The following is a 20,177-nucleotide window of genomic DNA, read 5'->3' on the forward strand; positions in this document are numbered from 1 at the left end:
TTAACTGCAATGTTGGCATTTTGCTATAAATGAGTTTTTGGATTGAAGTTTGGGCCCTTGGTCTCTAAAAGGTTCGCCATTGCTGCAGTATATTTCACAGACAAGACTCAAATTTGTGATCTTCTTACCTTAGCCTCACAATTGCTGGCATTATAGGAATGTGCCACCACACCCAGCCCAGGCTTTATTCTTAATGGATTTGCCAGCTTTTTAACAATCCCCAGAAATTATTCATTAACTTTTAATTTTTTATTGGGAAGCCTGAGAGATTTAGAAAATGTCTTTTCTTTCAAATTAGGTTGAAATAAAGAACTATCCTAAAGGACAGTCTACAGATAAGACTTTACCTACTAGACTGCCAGGCTGGCATGTTTGTGTTCAAGCAGAATAGAATGAGATATGGGTAATATTTTACAAAGCACGTTCAGAAGTTATACCATGTGAGTACACAGTATACCTCCTCCAATTAATCAATAATTAGTGTATTTAGATGCTCACTAAACAAATCAGAATGAAGGATACTTAAGTTCAACATTGAGCAGTCATCTTTAGTAGGAAGGGCAAGAAAATGGTGGTAGTTTTTTTTTATTAGAACAGCATTTGACAGTTGCAAATGCTTCCAAGCTTCAGTGGGGTCACATTCTGATAAACCCATTGAAAATATCCTTGAGTTAAAAATGCATTTAACACACCTGCCCTCTTATACATCATGGTCCAGCAACACAGTAGTACCCTGTAGAGTTTCTGTTGTTCACCATGTGATTGTGTGGCTGACCAGACTGTGGCTCACTGCTGTGGCTCAGCATTGTAAGAGAGTACAGCATTGTACCTTGTCAGTAGCCTGGAGAAAAAAAATAATATTTAAAAATTGCGCTATGGTTTCTGCTGAATGTCTGTTGCATTCACACCGTCAAAAAGTCAAAAAGGTATAAGTTGAACCCTCTTAAGTGGAGTAGTATCTGTATATGAAATTCAAGCAATTTTATGAGTTATCAGTATATAGCTGGTAGAGTTAGGTATTGTAAATTTTATATTAGATGTTAAATATGACATAGAGATGATGTCTTATGATGAGATAATGAAAAAGTTATAAAAGAACATGGGGAATTTAGCCATTAATTTGAAAGAAAATAAAGGAATACGACAGGCGGAATCAATTAACAATTCAACTTCATTGAGACAATGTTTATTTCATATATTTGTTACTCTACCAAGAATTTTTTGTTTTGATACTATGACAATTCAGCAAGTAAAAAAACATTTCATTGAAAAAATACTATTAAGCTTAAGCTTTTAACATATAAATATACTGCATAAAATAAATATACTACACAAAAATCTACTTATCCACAAATTGCTGTGTGCATAATTTCTAAAACACAACATTTATAAAAGTATACTTGTAGGTGGCTGCAATGTTTTCAACTCTAGGTCACAGAAAACTTACTTTGTAAAGTGCTGTGTAGTAAATATCTTGAGCTCTATTTTCATTTGGTTTCTGTCACAACTACTCAACTGTGCTGGTATAGTGTAAAGGCAGCCACAGGCAAGCCATAAAAAATCGGGTTTGTTTGTATGAGTTTTCTCAAAACACATTATTTATAGACACTGAAGTTTGAACACACACACACACACACACACACACACATATATATATATGTATATACACACACATACATATACATATATATATATGTGTGTGTGTGTGTATATACATACATACATATATATATATGGTTATATTATATACATCAATTTGTACCAGGGATTGAACTTGGGACCTTGTACTTGGATGCAGGTGGCAGAACCACTGAGCTAAATCCCCAGCCCTGAAGTTTGAATATAATTTTAATATGCCACAGAATATTCATAATTTTGACCATTTAGTAATAGAAATTTATTCTCTGCTTGTATGCTACAAAAATGGGCTGTAGACCAGATCTGGCTGATGGGCTATAGTTTGTCAATCCCTGTCTCCTAGCCCAATCAGGATCTACTTCTGAATTACTTGAAGAAAATTAAAAAGAAAAAGAAAAAAAAAATCAAGGCACTGGCAGCAATAAGGTGAGAGATAATATTCAGTTGCCAATGGTTTTTTTTGCAGAGTAATTGAGGATATGATAAGTTAAAATAATATCTAATATATCTTGAGTTTGAGATACTGTTCTAAGTGCTTTAAAAATATTAATTCATTTCAACCTCAAAGCAATCCTAAAATGTTACCAATAGTACTCTTTCAGAAAAGGAACTGAGGCATGACGGGTTAGTGGCAGGCCCCATGGTGGAATCTGAGCCAAGGTTGTAGAAGTCCAGACACTTTATCCATTATGCTTTGTCACTTCTACTAGGACGAAAAAAGCAGGGAAAAAATATTTAAGACTCTAATACAGAACACAAACACTGATAGCTCAAAACCCTGCTCAAATATCAACAGTAAAGTAAGAGAAACAATACTTCTTGTAGAGCACTCAATTTTTATTGTGTAGAGCACAATAATTTTACTGTTTTCAGCTACTTTAAAAGCAGCTCAGACTTTTGCAAAAATAAATATGTCCCTAATTCAAAATTTGGCTGTCCACACAACTGAATATTTCACAAAAACATTTCAGCTCTTTTTTTTTTTTTTGGTACCAGAGATCAAACTCAGGTCTGAACTAAATCCCAAGCCCTCAGCTTCATTTTAAAAGGCTAAGTATTTAACAATGTATATATCCATTAACAAGTGTCAGGAAGTAGGCAGAAAGGATACATTATAATTTAAAAACAGTATAACAGTACAATCAATACATATATTAACAACAGGTGTCACCTGTGAGACAATGGATTGCATCTTCCTACACATAACAGTTACTGAAGTAAGGTGATGTTTTCCTATGTACAACTACAGAGGGATTCACGTGCATGTCAAACATCTACAAGTTATACTTTGTAGCACACTTACATACAGAAGCCCTATATACAAAGATGCTTCTTGTATGTTTAATGATGTTGCCTGATCACTCATTTTGGCTTTTTAAAAATTTCATATATGTAGATATTGTAGGCTTCTTTAAAAAGAAAAAAACAATCTTGGAATCAGCAACATAACTTACTACATAAGTGCTTCCCTCAGTACAAATTCTTTTAGTTTTTTGCTGAAAATATTTCAAATACCTATGAAAGTATTATCTAAACATTTATATGACATTCAGTGGAACATCAGTTTTTTTTTTTCTTTTGAGACAGGGTCTATGTAGTTGAGACTGACCTGTAACCATGTAGCCCAGACTGGTCTCAAACTCACAGCAATCCTCCTGCCTCAGCCTCCCAAGTGCTGGGATTACAGGTATGTGCGACCTTGCCCAGCAGGAACATCAGTTCTTGATAAAGGCTCATATATTTACTGCAATCTTTGCAGTTAACCTTTTACATTTTCTAACATATGAGAGTTACTTGGTAAAATAGATCGGTATATTCAGGATACCCACAGGAATTTCTCACATGTGAGCTTTTGGGTATGTAGTGCTGACTGTCCTGACAGAAAACTTGACATTTTATTTAGGACCTCACACTTGCCAGGCAGGCACTGTGCCACTGAACTACATCCCTGGCCCTCCTATGTGATTTCTATGTTGTAAAATAAAGTGTGACTTCTGAAATAAAATTTTACTTCATGTGTTATAATTTGTTCAGTTTCTGCCATCTATATTGTCTGATAGTAAAGTCTACCATGTGGTAAAAATTTCTTAATACATTTATAGATTTTTTTTCTCTGTGCATTTGCTGATACTCTATAAGGAGAAAATTTTCCCTCTTAATCTGTGTATTATGTGATTATACTGAAGGATGAATTCAGATTCCTGACTCATATTATTTGTCACCTTTTTCCTTCCTCATGTGTGTCTTCTGATGGGCTGTGAGTTGTGACTTTTGGATAAAAGTTTCCCCACATTCCTGACACTCATAGGGTTTCTCTCCTGTGTGTTTTCTCTGATGTATGATAAAATGTGATTTCTGAGAAAAAGACTTTCCACATTCCTTGCATTCATAGGGCTTCTCTCCTGTGTGCGTCCTCTGATGTAATCTGAGGACTGAATTCACAGAGAAAGATTTACCACATTCTGTACATTCATAGGGCTTTTCCCCTGTGTGTTTTCTGTCATGTTTAGTGAGGTCTGATTTATAGAAAAAGTGCTTCCCACATTTATTACATTCAAAGGGCTTCTCTCCTGTGTGAGTTCTCTGATGCACTGTGAGGGCTGACTTCTGGTAGAAGCATTTCCCACATTCCTTACATTCATAGGGTTTCTCTCCTGTATGAGTTCTCTGATGGGTTTTGAGGTGTGAATTCCTAGAGAATAATTTCCCACATTCCTTACATTTATAGGGTTTCTCTCCTGTGTGTGTTCTCTGATGTACTGTGAGATGTGACTTCTGGGAGAATGATTTCCTACATTCCTTACACTCAAATGGTTTCTCCCCTGTGTGTGTTTTCTGATGAACCATGAGGTATGCCTTCACATAGAAGAATTTCCCACATTCAGTACACTCAAAGGGTTTCTCCCCTGTGTGTGTTTTCTGGTGCTCCATGAGGTGTGGTTTCTGGTAGAAGGATTTCTCACACTGACTGCATTCATAAGGTTTCTCCCCTGCATGAGTTCTTAGATGTCTACTAAGAGATGACAGGTGGTAGAAAATTTTCTTACATTCTTTACATTCATAGGTTTTATCTCTGGTGTGAATTTTCTGATGTACTATGAGGTCTTCATTTTTAGAAAAGGATTTCCCACATTTACCACATTCATAGGACTTGTTCTCAAAGTGTGTATGCTGATGCACTATGAAGGCAGATTTCTGGCAGAAGGACTTTCCACATTCACTACATTCATAGCTTTCCACTTGGTGATGAGTTTTCTGAAGTTTCTTCAGTCCTCCAGTGCTATATAAAAAGTTCCAAATTCATTAATGGATAATACTTTTTTTCTAGTACTAGGGATTGAACTCAGGACTGCACACTAACCAGACAGGCAATGGATAAGACTTTTAAGGCTGTGTGTGTGTATGTTTTCCAAATTACTCTGAGGATCACTTCTAGAGATGTTCCCATATTAGGCTCACAGGGTTTCTCCACTGGGAACATTCTGTCACATATTGCAGTTTAACACTGGAAAAAATAAACCTTCACCTGCATTATATCTACAGGATTTCTCAGCTGCCTGCACTTTACTTTGGATAATTCAGTAGAGTCAAAAGATGACTCTGAAGTTAGAATCTCCTGATCCTACTATGGTCTCTTATGTAAAAGTACACTGCAATTTTGATTACATTCTTTGGGATTAACTCGTGTATAAATTTTCCCACATTCAGTATTAACTAGTAATTTCTCATTCCAAGTACCTTCATCAAAACTTTCCACAAAACTTCTATTTTAAATATTAATTCTTGAACTTGCCTTGAATTACCAGCTGGGCTTTCCTGGTACTGTGCTCCAAGGTCATGGATATTCCATACATCTTCTACAAGGGAATTGAGATTTTATTACACTATTATATTTCTAGAGTTGATTCTTAGGCTTCAGACCAACTACCAAAATGAAAGAACTCTCAAATTGAAACTTCCTTTGCCTATTACTTTAGAGAAAAAAACATAAAAACACTAAAAACTTCTGTTGCAGACAAAGGAAGAAATCTGAGTATAAATAAACCCAAGCATCTCTACCACTTTAGCCTGTGACTTTAAAAATGGAGTTAAAAGTTAAGACAAAAGCAAGAACATGGAGCAGAGAACAAAATACAGAAGTGTCACTGAGCAGAAATGCGGGAATCCCAAAGAATGCTGTGATGCCATTAAGGACAATGAACAGTAAGTGGAATGAGAAAAATAGACAACTGTGTTTATTGGAAATATCAGGAAAAAGATTAAATTGGATAAAGGAGCTAACGTATAGGCCTTTCTTCCCTCAAACTTAGCTTGCTGCCTTAAGATTCCTAGTATGGTTAATGCTTTTCCCTAATCCACAGGGAACACATTCCCAGACCCCCAGTGGATGCTGACAGCACAGAGAATACTGAAGACATTGCATACTCTATTCTTTCCTCTCTGTGTGTGTGTGTGTGTGTGTGTGTGTGTGTGTGTGTGTCTAGATATGATGCCTTCACCTTGTTACTGACAGGAAGCACTTCACAGCTTCACTCTGGCATATGTAAGTTGCCAATATCCCTACCCTTGTGCTTTGGGGCCATTATTAAGTAAAGTAAGGGTGACTTGAACACAAGCCCTGCAACCCTCAACAGTTGGTCTGAGATGGCTACTAAGTGACTAACACAGATTATGTGCACAGTGTGAATGTGCTGGACAAAGAATTATTCATATCCCAGACAGAAAAGAGCAGGTAACTGAATCAACAGAAAATAAAGCGCAGACCAGGGAGAACAACTTTATGTTCTCTAGCTATCCACAACAACCCAGATGTCAACAATAAACTGTATTTCTCAGTCATTGCTTTTCTCATATTTAGAGAACAATTCTATACCTTAGGCTTTTACTCTCTGTATAGATGGTTTGATTTTCACTAGGTCAGATAGACCCCAAAACATATGTATCCAAAAAGAAGCATTTTTTAAAATGCAGAAGGCAAGCACTCAATACAACAAAATGAATTCTCAGTTGTAGAAACTGACATTTTTAATCTTGTACCTATCCTGACTACCAAATCCTGTACTTCCAAAGCATGACTACCCACAATTCAAAATAAGTCTCATTGTAAAGGTACAAGATCCCAATGATGAATGTAACTGTACTGTATACTTAACAAGTACCAAAATAAGTCTCAAATTCTGCTTTCATATCTTGGCTCCTACTTCTATGCTTTCAATTACATCATCCTCAAAGACTAGATTACTTAACATCATTCTTTTCAGATTGTGTGTGTGTGTGTGTGTGTGTGTGTGTGTGTGTGTGTATTAATCTGTAAATGCATGAAAGTAGCTAAGTGTGGTGGCACAGGTCTTTAATCCCAGTACTTGGGAGGCTGAGGTAGGAAGATTGTTGTGGGCTCAAGGCCAACCTGGGCTACGTAGGAAGACCCTTTCTCAAAAAACAAAAAATAAATCCATGAAAGTAAAAGATTCTAACCAGAGATGTGAGGTTGAAATTTCACAGCATCTGTGAAGAAAGTGATAGGGACTCATACAAGGTTAACTTGGATACACATGAAATAAGATTCTATGCATACAAAACATGACAGAATGGTAAAGTGGAGATTAATGTGTTTAGGGGCTAAAAGGAGAAATAAGCTGCTGTAGGCAAGAGAGAGCCAGACTTGTTCTCAAGAGAAAATTAATTTAAATATATTCCATAATAGTGAGTCAGCATTAGTTTACCATGACAGGCCAGTGGCAATATAAATCTGCTGTATTATACTACTACTTTTCAGAATTTAAAATAGAAGTTTGGTTGGGTATAGTGGTGCACGCTGGTAATCCCAGCACTTGGGAGACTATGACAGGAGAAACACCATGAGTTCAAGGCCAGCCTGAGCTACACAATGAGTTCAAGGCCAGCCTGAATTACAAAGTAAGACCTTGTCTCAAACAAACAAACAAACAAACAATAAATGAGAAAATAAAAGTGAGAGATATGTGAAAACCTATCCATAACTCAGATTTAAAAATAATTTAACATTATAATTAAACACTGCAGTGGTAGGGAGTCACTGGGAATTACAGAGAAAAACACAAAATTCTCAGATAAGTTTAGGCAGGGGTTAGATTTTATATACAGGAAAAAGAACTATATTTTTAAAATGTATAGCAAAGAGGAATTTAAGTAGCAAGAACAAAACTTGGGGGTATGATTCAGGTTTCTTATCTATTCTTGCAGATAAGGTGTCTGCAATCATTTCCAAACTGTAGGGAATTCAGACTCCTAAAAAATATTTTAAAAGGCAAGAAGTACTAAACCCCTCCTGATAACATGGGGTATTAACTTCTAACTCACTAGGGCCACTGCGACGTGGAAATTCCACTTCCAACATCCATGGCTCTTTTCCTTGCTTCAACTTCAAGACCACATTTGATTTATTCACTTGGTAACCTATTAATAGAAAAGATGAGGGAAATGATACAAATTGCTTGGAATTTAGGGATTCTGTAAGGAAGAACAATTTCAAGAAATCAACAAAGATCCCACTGAGGACACAAACTTTCTGGTACCCAAAATGAATTCACTACTTTGACCCTGAAACAAAGCTCGTATCATTCCCCATAGAAACCTTACATGTCCAGCAAGTGGGAAGAGAAATGGAAACTAATGGGAGTTACATATGGGGAAGTCTTTCTCACCTACTGAAACCAGATGTCTGTAATTTTCCAGCGTTACATCCTTGTACAGGGTCCTCTGAGCAGGAGTCAGTAATTTCCACTCTTCCTTGGTGAATTCCACAGTAACATCCTTTAATGTCACAGGTCCCTGGAACAACATATTTCAATTCAATCTGAAGTGACTAGTGACTAGAAAGAGTACCACTGAAAAGAGTATTAAGGAATGAGGATGTAGAGTTGGGGGTAAAATGCTTGCTATGCATGTACAAGGCCCTGGCTCTGATCTCCAGTGAAAGCAAAGAAGGAGGGAGGGAGAGAAGAGAGGAAGAGAGTAAAAAAGGGGAGAAGGGAGAAGGGAAGAAGGAAGGAAGGGAAAGCAAGGGACATACATTAAATTAGGTCCTAATTACTGACAGAATTTTCTCTGGACGGCTATGTCATGCTGACAACTCTACCCTGTTTTATGTAGACACCTGTTCAATATATATTTGCTGAGCCCACCACCTCTTGTGCCTACTACTTTGCTGAAGGTACAAAGATGAATAAAAGCAACTGTTCCTGTTACCAACTTATGACAGGGATCAAAGATGTAAAAGCTTGCAGGCAATGTGTATAGAAGGTGCTATGAAAAATACATACCAGATACAAGAGGGACACAAATTACAGTTATTTGCATTTTGTATTTTCATGTTTGATTTTATTAGGTGGTCAAACTCATGTACATTTGAGGAATAAAGAATACATAATTAGGGCTGGGATTTTAGCTCAGTGGTTCCATGCCTTCCCTGCAAGCAAAAGGTCCTGAGTTCGATCCCCAGAACAGCACAAAGAAAAGACCAAAAAGAATGTATAATTGACAAAGTGAGGAGATGGGTGAGAAATGGCAATTTTAAGAAATTGGGAGTAACACAGTATGATATGAGAATAGAGTATAGGAGCAAGGTAGCAATACCTAGTGCTAACAAGTCATGTGCAGCAAATGGAATTCTAGTACATTGTAGTAGCATTCACCCAAGAGAAACAAATCTGTGTTTACACAAATATCAGTACATAAATATTTATAATGACTCTACTCAGAATTGCCAAAAGTCAAAACAACTACTTTTCAGTATAGTGAATGGGTAAATAAAATGGGTACATCCATATAGCTGAACACCATTTAACAATGAAAAAGTACATGCTACTGATACACATGATCAAATCTCAAATGTATCATGCTTAATGAAAGAAGGCAGCCTCAAAAAAAATCCCACTTACTATATAATTAAATTTATATGATAATCAGGAAAAGCAAAATTATAGGGATGAAGAATAGATAGAACTGACTGCCAGGAAATGATGGTAGGAGGGCTACACAGGGGGAGCTAAGAGAATTTTATGGTGAAAAGAAAAAAATGTTTGATAATGAAAAGAAGGAAATAAAGTGTTTGTAGATGGGGAGGGGAGGAAGGGGTGAAGGGAGGGCAGGGACAAGGGAAAAAATGAGAACCAAGACCTGTCATGTCATGTAGAGGTACAAGATTCCAACAATGAATGTAACTGTACTGTATCCCTAAAATGTACTAATAAACTCAATTAAAGCTGAAAAAAAAGAATTGTATGGTAATGGAATTCTTTTGTTGCTCGACTGTGATGGTGATAACGTTTTTAGGCATATGTCAAAACTCAATGAAATGTATACCCCAAAGAGTGATTTCTGCTGTAGTTAAAAAAAAAAAAACAGCTCAAATAAAACAAACACCACTTTCTAGGATAGCTATTATTTTAAAAACAGAAAATAACAATGTTGGTGAATATATGGAAAAATTAGAACCCAACACTGTTAGCTGGAATGTAAAATAGCACAACCACTGGAAAAACAGTGCAGTGGCTCCTCAGAAAATTAAACAAATTACTTTAATATGGCTCAACAATTCCACTTCTGGGTAGATATCCAAAAGAACTGAAATGAGGGACTCAGACATTTGAACACCCATGTTTAAAGAAGCATTATTTGCAATAGATAAAAGGTGGAGGTAACCCAAGTGCCCACGAATGGTAAACATACTGTGTTGCATAGAAACAATGCAATATCCAACCTTAAAAAGAAGGAAATTATAATCTGTGCTACAACATGGATGAAGCTTGAAGACATTACACTACATGAAATTAGCCAGAGAAAAAGGAAACACTGTATGATTCCACTCACATGAGATGTCTAAACTAGTCAAATTCAGAGGCAAAAAATAATGTAGTAACTGCCAGAGGTTGGGGAAAGAAGGGAACAGTTTTTAAATGGGATATAAGATGAAAAAAAAAACTCTAGACATAAATGATGGTGATGGTTACATAAAAATATAAACATAATGCCACTGAATGAAATAATTAAAAACTTAAACAGAAAATGTTATACTATATAAATGTTGTTTTTGTTTTTGTTTTGTTTGTTTGGGTTTTTTTTTTTTTTGGTTTTTTTTTTTTTGGTACTGAGGATTGAACTTGCAAGGCAGGTGGCGGAAACATTGAGCTAAAGAAATTTTACCACAATTAAAAACAAATACAAAAATCAGAGCCCCCAAACATACTAAAATAGCTGTATGAGAAAATGAAAGTACAAATCAGCAGAATTTGAGGGGTTAAGCTCTTGGAAGAAAGGAAAAATCTATTAGAATAAGCTATATACTGCTGCTTAGAATTTTCAGGGCATTTCCAAGTTTCACAGCCAGGGCAAAGACAGCACAAAGTAGGTTAGAACTGGCACCTCCAGAATAATGAAAAAAAATCTAGTTCTGAGTAGAATACAGAGTGCCAAAAAATAAATTGATCTCACCCTAACAAAAGAATGAGCCCTTAACATAGGAAATTATAAGGTCTCCAAAATCAAACAGAGCCCTTTGCTTTGGTTTTACCAAGAGGAGGGTGCATGTGCATAATCTTGGGGGCTCTGCAGAGACTTCTACCTAGGACAGTTCTTTCTCCCTGGGCCTCTTCTCCCCTTCTGACCTCAAGTGTCCCTGCATCCTAGACCTCTTGTATCTGATATTGTGGGATGAGGTGAGAGCAAACCCAAGAAAGATAGTCATGCTGAGGAGCCATAGTCTCTACCAAGATGATAGTACTGACAACCAGAAAATGCTACATCAGCTGAATACCCTGTTAAAATGGGAGGCTAGATGTGAGCCAAAGGTCTGCAGCTTGAGACTAATTGAATCTGCACATGAGGAATGGCCTTAGAATTACTGCAAGACTAAGGGGTTTTTAAGTGAAATATATTTTTAGTCTAACTCAGTTCTTGGGCTTTGGTATGGAGATATTTTCTCTAGCAGTGAATTTACTGGACAGATTCCTGTCTAAAATGAAGGAACAGCCCAAGCACCTTGGGTATTTTGGACTGAGCTGCTTTTATTTGGCTGTAAAATCAATAGAAGAGGAAAGAGCACTGGCAACTGACTTGATCTGAGTAAGTCAGTATCAGTTCACGGTTTCAGACTTGATGAGAAGGGAAAATACCGTATTGGAGAAGCTGTGTTGGAAAGTCAAAACTACTACCACCTTTAAATTTCTACAACCCTATTATTTACTTACTCAAGGGAACTTTCCATTTGAAAAGAAAAATAGCTTAAGTTTTGAGAGAATAGAAGCTCATCTTAAGGCCTGTCACTGCAGGATCATATTTTCTAATGCAAAACCTTCTGTGTTGGCCTAATCTATCACTGCACTGGAAATACAAACATAGAAGTATGTAGAGTTAACAGAAGTAGAATGTCTTCAGAAACATTCCAAGATAAATGGCAGAGATCTGACCTTCTGGCAAGAGCTAGTATCCAAGTGCTTAACTGCATGTTCATCAAACAAGTGTTCCAAACTGAAGGTTCAGAAGTTGAAGTGGATTGTTTCTAGGCATACTGCATGACAACTGAAGCCTAGTTACTAAAGAATAACTCACCTTCCAACAATTACTGAAATAGTTCTTTAATTGGTACATTCTTTTTCTCTGTATAGAGAAAATTGTATATTTTTCTTCTACAATTGAAGTATTGAATTATTATCTTCAAAATAAACCAACTAGACTTGGAATAGAAAAAGGGAAAAACTAGTATCACCAATCTTGTCAGCTAACATTTGAAGATATATTTGCTAAATGTACAATACGCCAAAGAAAGGAGTTTCCAATCTGGTATATATGTTAAACATTTCATTAAATTAGCAGCTTTAATAACCTGAATTTTTAAAGTAGCCCTTGAAGTAATGGTTTTTAAATTGCACATTTTACTAGATGTGCAATTTACTAGCTCTAGCTTATTTAAAGTTATAACAGGACCAAAAGTTTGATCCATATATGCACTAATTTGAGGCTATTAGCTTATAAGCAGAATCATTATGAACTTCCATATTATACCTAAAGAAAAAGTAATTCAGCCAGGTGAGGTGGTGCATGCCAGTAATCCCAGCACTTTGGAGGCAGAGGCAGGAGGATCACCGTGTGTTTAAGGCAAGCCTGGGCCAAGGCCAACCTGAACTACATAGTGAGATCCTGTCTTAAAAAAAAAAAAAAAGTAATACAAACAAGATGAACTCTTTTGGGTTTCTGTAAATTGCCAGTATGTCTCTCAACATACTGCTATTGTAATTGGAATAGTAGAAAGTAATTATATTTATAAAAAAGTAAATTCAGTCATTGCATATATTCTATATGTTCTTGCCATTTAAATTTATTAACTTAACTACAGTAATAATTTATTTTTTCCTACTCAAAACTAAATATTAACATTCAACACATCTACATATGATTATAAACTTAGGTATGAAAAGTTTAACAGCTAGTAATATTTAAACAAACTTTTGATGATCTGGAGGTTTTTTTTGTACTGGGGATCAAACTCAGGTTCTTGTGCTTGTGAGGCAGGTGGCGAAACCACTGAGCTAAATCCCTGGCCCACGTTGGAGTATTTTTTTGTTCTTTAAATAAACAATATTATTGCAGCAACAAAAAGATTCTTTGAAGCCTTTTTCCACAACCCTGAACTATGGATTCCATAATGTTAAAGTGGATTTAAGTTATGAAGCCTCACAACATCACAGCTAGATAAGTATGATATTCTCTATCTTGGGAAAATTGCCTAATATAATGCTGTAGTAGGATTATTTAGATTTGAATTCATCTGTAAAGCTAGAAGTATAAATGTGCAATACAGTATAAGCCTGAAAAGGTGAATTGTGAATCTTCATTTCTAACATTAATTTAATTTTCTATATTAAATCAATATATATTTAGGTGATACTGAAAATGGTAAGCTATTTAATTTAAGTGTTAAATTTTAAATTATGATGTTTACATCAAAACCAACATTTCAGGGCTGGGGATTTAGCTCAGTGGCTCTACCACCTGCCTTGCAAGCAAAGGGTCCCAAGATTGATCCCCAGTACCCCCCTGTGAGAGACTGCTTGGGCCTGCACAAGATGGCTGCCCTCAACCTTAGCCTTTGCCTCGGTGGAAAAATCCCACTAGACTACATACGTGACCTTTGGCAGGTCTAGCCCCTGGGCAAACAGGAAATCTTACAGAAAGAATAGCCCTTTGTGCTAACCACAGGGTCACGGGATCTGGAGCAGGAAGCAGGTGGTATTTCCCTGTCCTACTTGCCCCTAGGGATTGTGAAGTTAAAGATTGCATAGGGTTAATTGTTGATGTACGCCTTCCCACTTACCCCTCCCCACATTTGGTAAAATACTGATTGCTGTATGGTTAAATGCTTGAATGACTCATGTGATTGATTTGTTTGAACTGTCCAATAAGCTTGCTGAACCTTCCCCCTGGGATAACAGTATATAATCGTTTTGCTGAGCCAATAAAGCGCCTTTGATCAGAAACCAGACTTGGGCCGTGTACTCTAACTTCTTAAAGATTTCCTCCACAGACATTCAAGATCGGATCGGCCTCTGATGACCCACGAATAAGAGGCGGCTCTCACCTCCTATTCCCCGCGGGACGGGGTCCCCCCAGAGAGCCGCACCCCCCAAAAAAAATTCCGTACAAAATCTACTTTCTTAGTCTAGTTCCATTAAAAAACTATGTTCTATTATATTGTATAATAACTCAAAATCAATTTCACTCTGAAAACTTGCTTTACCCTAAGTTCTGGCCAGGTTTTACTATGGACTATTTCTATAAAACTGCCATTGCTTCCAGTTCTTTTTTTTAAAGGAATAGAGTATACTTTCACAAATTTATATACCTAAGAAAAGTAAGAAGGCACCTCCATAATTATGAGATTGCTGAGGCAGTGTTTGTAATTCTCCATGTGAGCCAAGGAATGAAAGGAGATGTACATACATTATTAGTGTTGTAAACAGTGCAGCCTGAAATCTGAGTCTACCCAAAATGGATATAACCAATTTTGACATCATGTTACAGATAAACATTGAAAAATAAATGAAAGAACCACAATATACTCTATCTTTAACTTTTTGTAAACCACTTTTTGTGGTTAACTTCAGTTTTACCAAAAGCCTGATAAATTTCAATAATTTGAAAACAGCAGTATTAATTTTGAGTTGGCAGAAGTAACCTAACCAATTACCATTATGTTTGGTACTAACAGATACACCTTTTGATAAATTTATTCAAATGCAAAATAAAAACAAACAAACCCCAAAACCAGAGAACTGAGAATCCAAAGATGAACAAAGGCCAAAATTCAGAAGATCAGAATACTTCACATATTTACTTGTTGCTTTTACTTCTTTGTCTGAGAAATGTCTGTTCATTTCAGAGGCCCATTTTTGAATTGGGTCTTAATATTTGGGGGGCTGATTGTTTTGAGTTCTTTATATATTCTAGATAATAGTACTTTGTCTGAGGAACAGCTGGTAAAAATTATTTCCTACATTGTAGGTTGTCTCTTAGTTCTGATGATGGTTTCTTTTGCAGTGCAGAAGCTTTTTAATAAGATGAGATCCCAGTTGTTGATTCTTTCTGCTAGTTCCCAGGCTACTGAGAATTTGTTCATAAAGTCTTTTCCTATGCCAATGTCTTCAAGAGTTCTGCCTAACTTATCTTCCAGCAAGTTTAATGTTTCTGTTTTAATATTTAAATCTTTAATCCACTTTAGATTTTAATTTAGTGCATGGTGAAAGATAATACCAAATAATTTCTCTGATGTGAAAAACTATAATAGTACATAAGATCCTAATGAGATAATTGACAATGTGAAATAGGAAGAAAAGGGCTAAAGGTATAGGGAAAGTGGGAAAGGTAATAAGGGAAAAGAAAAAAATATGAGAAAATGAAAAAATAGAAATAAAGTGTTTGCAAGTAGAGAGGGGAGGAGGGGGTGAAGGGAGGGCAGGGACAAGGGGAAAAAATGAGAACCAAGGCCTGTCATGTAGAGGTACAAGATCCCAATAATGAATGTAACTGTACTGTATACCTAAAATGTACCAATAAACTCAATAAAAAAGAAAGCAAATAGAAATAACCAAAATATTTAAAATAAGAATACTTCAGAAGAGAAAATAACTTTGAACTAATTTTTAATGTTTGCTTGTGGGTTTGAATTCCTAAAAACCCCAGTCACAAAGCAAGTCAACAATGATCGCACCAACTGCTTTTGATACTACCTGATGACTAAGGAGAATTTTAAATTCAAGAGGTACCCAACAGAAACTTCTTATCTATGGAACAGTTTTTGCTTCTCATCAAGTATTTCTAAATGGTCAGCTTAGTTCAAATAGGGAAGCAGTTTCTAGAACCAATAGGAAGCTCCATAATAGATTTGGACACTCTAAAATACAAACACCCACCATTTTTTCACAAAGGCCTGAGTGCAGCAAACTCTAAAAGCAGTCTCCAGGTGGGGACACTTCAGGTGGGGAAAGCACTGCCTGCCAGGCAGAAATTGCTCAGTTACCTGAAGAACAGCCTGATGGCAAGACAGATGGGGGCCTTGGTATTAAAAGCCACAGCTTAATCCTGCCGCAAATCACTGGAGGTCAGTGAACTGAATCTAACTGAAGCCCAGGACCAGCTCAAATATATATCAGACTGACTTAGCAACCACAGAGAAGGATTTTACTATTTTCTAGGATTATCATTTACCTCAATCTCTAGAATCTACTGTTCTTCTAAACATAATGTCCACATAATAGAACTGAATGCAGCAGGCCCAAAGATAATCTAGATGTTAGGATTAGCAGATAAGAACTTTAAAATAATTATGATAAAAATCTCTCTCTTTTAAAAAATTTTTTAGAGAGGGTCTTGCTATGTAGCTCAGGCTGGCCTTGAACTCACTATGTACTCGAGGCTGGCCTTGAACTTGTGGCAATCCTTCTGCCTCAGCCAGCTAAGTGCTGGGATTACAGGCATCTGCCACCACACCTGGTGAATAAAAATATTAAATGATCTAGTGAAGCAGACAATACAGATGAAAGGATGGGGAAATTTATCAGTGAAAAAATTAGAATTAAAAATGTATTATGAGAAGTAGTTTCCATGAGCTTATGAAGAGAATGTACAGGGCAGATGAAGGGAACAATGAACTGGAAAAAAAATCTGCTCAATAGATAACATCATCCAAAAAGGACAAAAAATAAACACCCCAAACTAAATATAACATTTGAGGCATTTTGAAAAATATATACATAGTCCAACATTTATGTAACCAGAATCCTAAAAAAAGAGAATGGAAAGAAAAACAGTACTTAAAGAATGAGTACCCACATATATATGTATGTATCTATGTATGTATGTATTTTTGAGACAAGGTCTTGTTATGTAGTTTAGGCTGGCCTTGAACTCACTGTGTAGCCCAACCTGGCCTTGAACTTTTGGTGATCCTCCCGCCTCAGCTTCCCAAGTACTGGGATTACAAGTGTGCACAACCATACCTAGCTTCACATATTTTTTAAAATGTTAAAAGACAAGAACCAACAGGTCTTTGTTAGGCTCTAAGAAGAATTAACACAAAACAAACCATACTTACACACATTATAGTCTAAATGTTAAAAAACAAAACATAAAAGTGCAATTATGTTCAAGGGAATAACAGCCTTCTTATCAGAAACAACTGAAGACAAATACATCCTAAAAGTGCAGAAGCTAAGAAAAATTTTTACATAGAGTTTTGAATTCAACAAGGATAACCTTCAAAAATCAAAGTGAAAAACATTTTCAGAAATTCAAGTTGAGTGAATCTGTCACTATTAATACTGAAATGACAAAATAAGTTCTTTAGACTTATGGAAAAGATATCATTGAGATAGCCTAGATCTGTAGGAAAGAATAAAGGATAGAATGTACATAAACATAAAAAAACTATTTACACACACATGCATGTACTTATCTTTAAGACTGGTAATTGTTTAAAGCAAAATAAGTATTTAGACTTAAAAATATATGGGAAATGGAGAGGCCTGCCCTGAAATCATTAGTAAGTGTGTGCAGATCCCAGTGAGAAGCTGCTGTGGACCAGAGTGCTATACCAGGGGCAGGTGCCAGCCAGGGCTCTACCCTGACCCCAACTACTTGGTCCCTCAGGCCCCAGCCAAAGGCCTGCTGGAAAAGACCTGCACAGGCACACAAGCAACAGCCAGAGGCCTGCCCAGATTCCATCTGTAAGTGTACACAGACCCTAGCCAGAAGCCTGCTCAAACACCAGCAACAAGGGTACATGGCCCCCAGCCAAAGGCCCTCCCAGCCAAAAGCTACATAGTGGGGCAGGCCCTAGCCAGGGGCACACCTAGATACAATCCCAAGTGTGAACAGGCCCAAGCCAGAAGCCTGGCTGGACAACAAGGGCTGAACCAGGGAATTGGTTCAGTACTGAGCAGCAGAGACAAAGCCACTGAGTGGTCTGCTGAGAATTGAAGACTGCTGGTTGAGCAAAAAGTTGCCTCACTAAAGGTACAACAGGCTGCATCTGTTGAGAAGACACATACGTCTCAAAACAAGACTTCCAGATCACCTAAGGCAACCCCAAAGGGCAATGAGATGGAATGATCTGATTCTCAACCACCTGGACTCACTGAACTGGCAACAAAAGAGGATCTGGAAAAAATGAAATCAGAAATAATTTCTCAGATAACAAAAGAGATTGTGTTCATAGAACAAGTCATGATTAATAAATCTAGAGTAGCCAGGCATGGTGGCACACGCCTGTAATCTCAGCATTCAGGAGGCTGAGGCAGGAGAATCACTGAGAGTTCGAGACTAGCCTGGGCTACACAATGAATTCCAGGTCAGTGTAAACTACATAGTGAGACCCTGTCTCAAAAAAAACAAAAACAAAACAAAACAAAAAAATCTAGAGCAGATGCAGATAAAAAAATAGTGGAGCTGAGAAACATGATGGAATCCCAACATAAAAGACAAATGGAGGTCGGGATTTGGCTCAGTGATATTGTGCCTGCCTCGCAAGCTCAAGGTCCTAAGTTTGAACTCCAGTATAAAACAACAACAACAAAACCCAAATGGAATCCATAAAACAGATGCAAACAGATTTCTAGGAGATTAAAAACTCCACTGAAAGTTTATACAGCAGAATGAGCCAATATGAAGACAGAATTTCAGATATAAAAGATAAGATTGCAATTAGTGACCAGGAAAAGAAAAATTTCTTAAAAATAGTAAGGGACCATGAGAAATCAATCTACCAGCTGCTAGATGATGCAAAGAAGAATAACATAAGACTGACCGGAGTCAATGAAGAAAAAGGAGAGTGCAAATGACATTAAAAAAAAAAATGTTCACAGAAGTAATGGCAGAAAACTTCCCAAGAAGGGGAAAAAACTTGCCATACAAATAAGTGAGGCATATAGGATGACTTCAACTATCCATGATTTAAAAGAAAGAAATCTATGCCTCTGGCTGGTAATTTAGCTCAGTGGTTCTACCACCTGCCTTGTGGACCCAGGTTCAATCCCTGATAAAAAACAACAACAACAAAAAACTACACCTAGGCATATAATAGTTAATATTCCAGAAACCCAACAGAAGAAGAACATTCTACAAGCGGTTAGAAAAAAGAAACAAATCACATACAAAGGAAAGCCAGTCTTCTCAACAATGCAGACTTCTCAAGAAAGCAGACTTCTAAACAAAAACCCTCAAGACAAGAAGAGCCTGGAGTGATGTATTTTAAGTTCTAAAGGAAAATAACCTTCAGCCCAGACTGATGTGCCCTGCAAAACTATCTTTCAAAATTGGTGGAGAAATAAGATACTTTCATGACAAAGAGTACCTGAGGAACTTCATGAATACCAAACCAAAAGAATTTAAAAACTCCAAAAGATTTTAAACAATATCCGAGGAAGACAATGAGGATCACAACCCCAGGAAAACCAGCAGAATGAATCCATCAGGCCCAACAAGAATTAAATGCAAAAAGAGAGAATCCAGCAAAAAGAAAAGGTTATGACAAAGATAAGACAATGCGTATCAGTTATAACCATCAAGGTTAATGGTCTCAATTCACCAATCAGAAATAGACTGGCAGAAAGGGTCAAGAAGCAAGATCCAACAATATGTTGCATACAAGAAACACACTTAATTCAAAAAGAAACTCAAAAACTGAAAGTTAGAGGGTGGAAAACAGTACTCCATGCGACAGGAATCTCCCAAAAAAAGCAAGAGTAGCTAGCCTTTTTGCAGATAAAGTGGATTTCAAACCAACAGTGATTAAGAAGGATAAAGAAGGAGACTATATCCTTGTAAAGGGAAAAATCCAAGAGGAAGATATGAGAATCATAAATATATATGTACCAAACACTAGTGTGCCCAACTATATAAAACAAATACTAACACACATGAAAAATCATATAAGCACCAATACAGTAGTAGTGGGGGACCTCAATACCCCACTATCACAAATAGATCACCTGGATAAAGCATAAACAATG

General features: G+C 36.7%; 1 protein-coding gene and 1 pseudogene across 5 annotated transcripts in view; one reads left to right on the forward strand and one right to left on the reverse strand.

The window, feature by feature from the left end:
• Positions 1–694: 694 nt before the first annotated feature.
• Znf25 (zinc finger protein 25) overlaps positions 695–20,177 on the reverse strand; it is a 28,726-nt gene continuing 9,243 nt past the window's right edge. For 4 of the 5 annotated variants that reach the window (XM_033761998.1, XM_033762001.1, XM_010625251.3 and 1 more), the window contains exons 3-6: positions 8,322–8,448; positions 7,978–8,073; positions 5,432–5,495; positions 3,268–4,918 (exon numbers count right to left, since the gene is read on the reverse strand). In XM_033761998.1, the coding sequence (XP_033617889.1) occupies positions 3,850–4,918; positions 5,432–5,495; positions 7,978–8,073; positions 8,322–8,448 (1,356 nt within the window). In that variant the 3' untranslated portion in view covers positions 3,268–3,849. Of the gene's footprint in view, positions 842–3,267; positions 4,919–5,431; positions 5,496–7,977; positions 8,074–8,321; positions 8,449–20,177 lie in introns of those variants that run through there. The other variant, XM_033762008.1, reaches the window with a different exon arrangement.
• LOC104863006 lies at positions 11,361–12,255 on the forward strand (annotated as a pseudogene).

Source organism: Fukomys damarensis, unplaced genomic scaffold (genome assembly GCF_012274545.1).
Source record: "Fukomys damarensis isolate Sample0158 unplaced genomic scaffold, DMR_v1.0_HiC HiC_scaffold_1, whole genome shotgun sequence".
In the NCBI taxonomy this organism is placed as follows: Eukaryota; Metazoa; Chordata; class Mammalia; order Rodentia; family Bathyergidae; genus Fukomys; species Fukomys damarensis.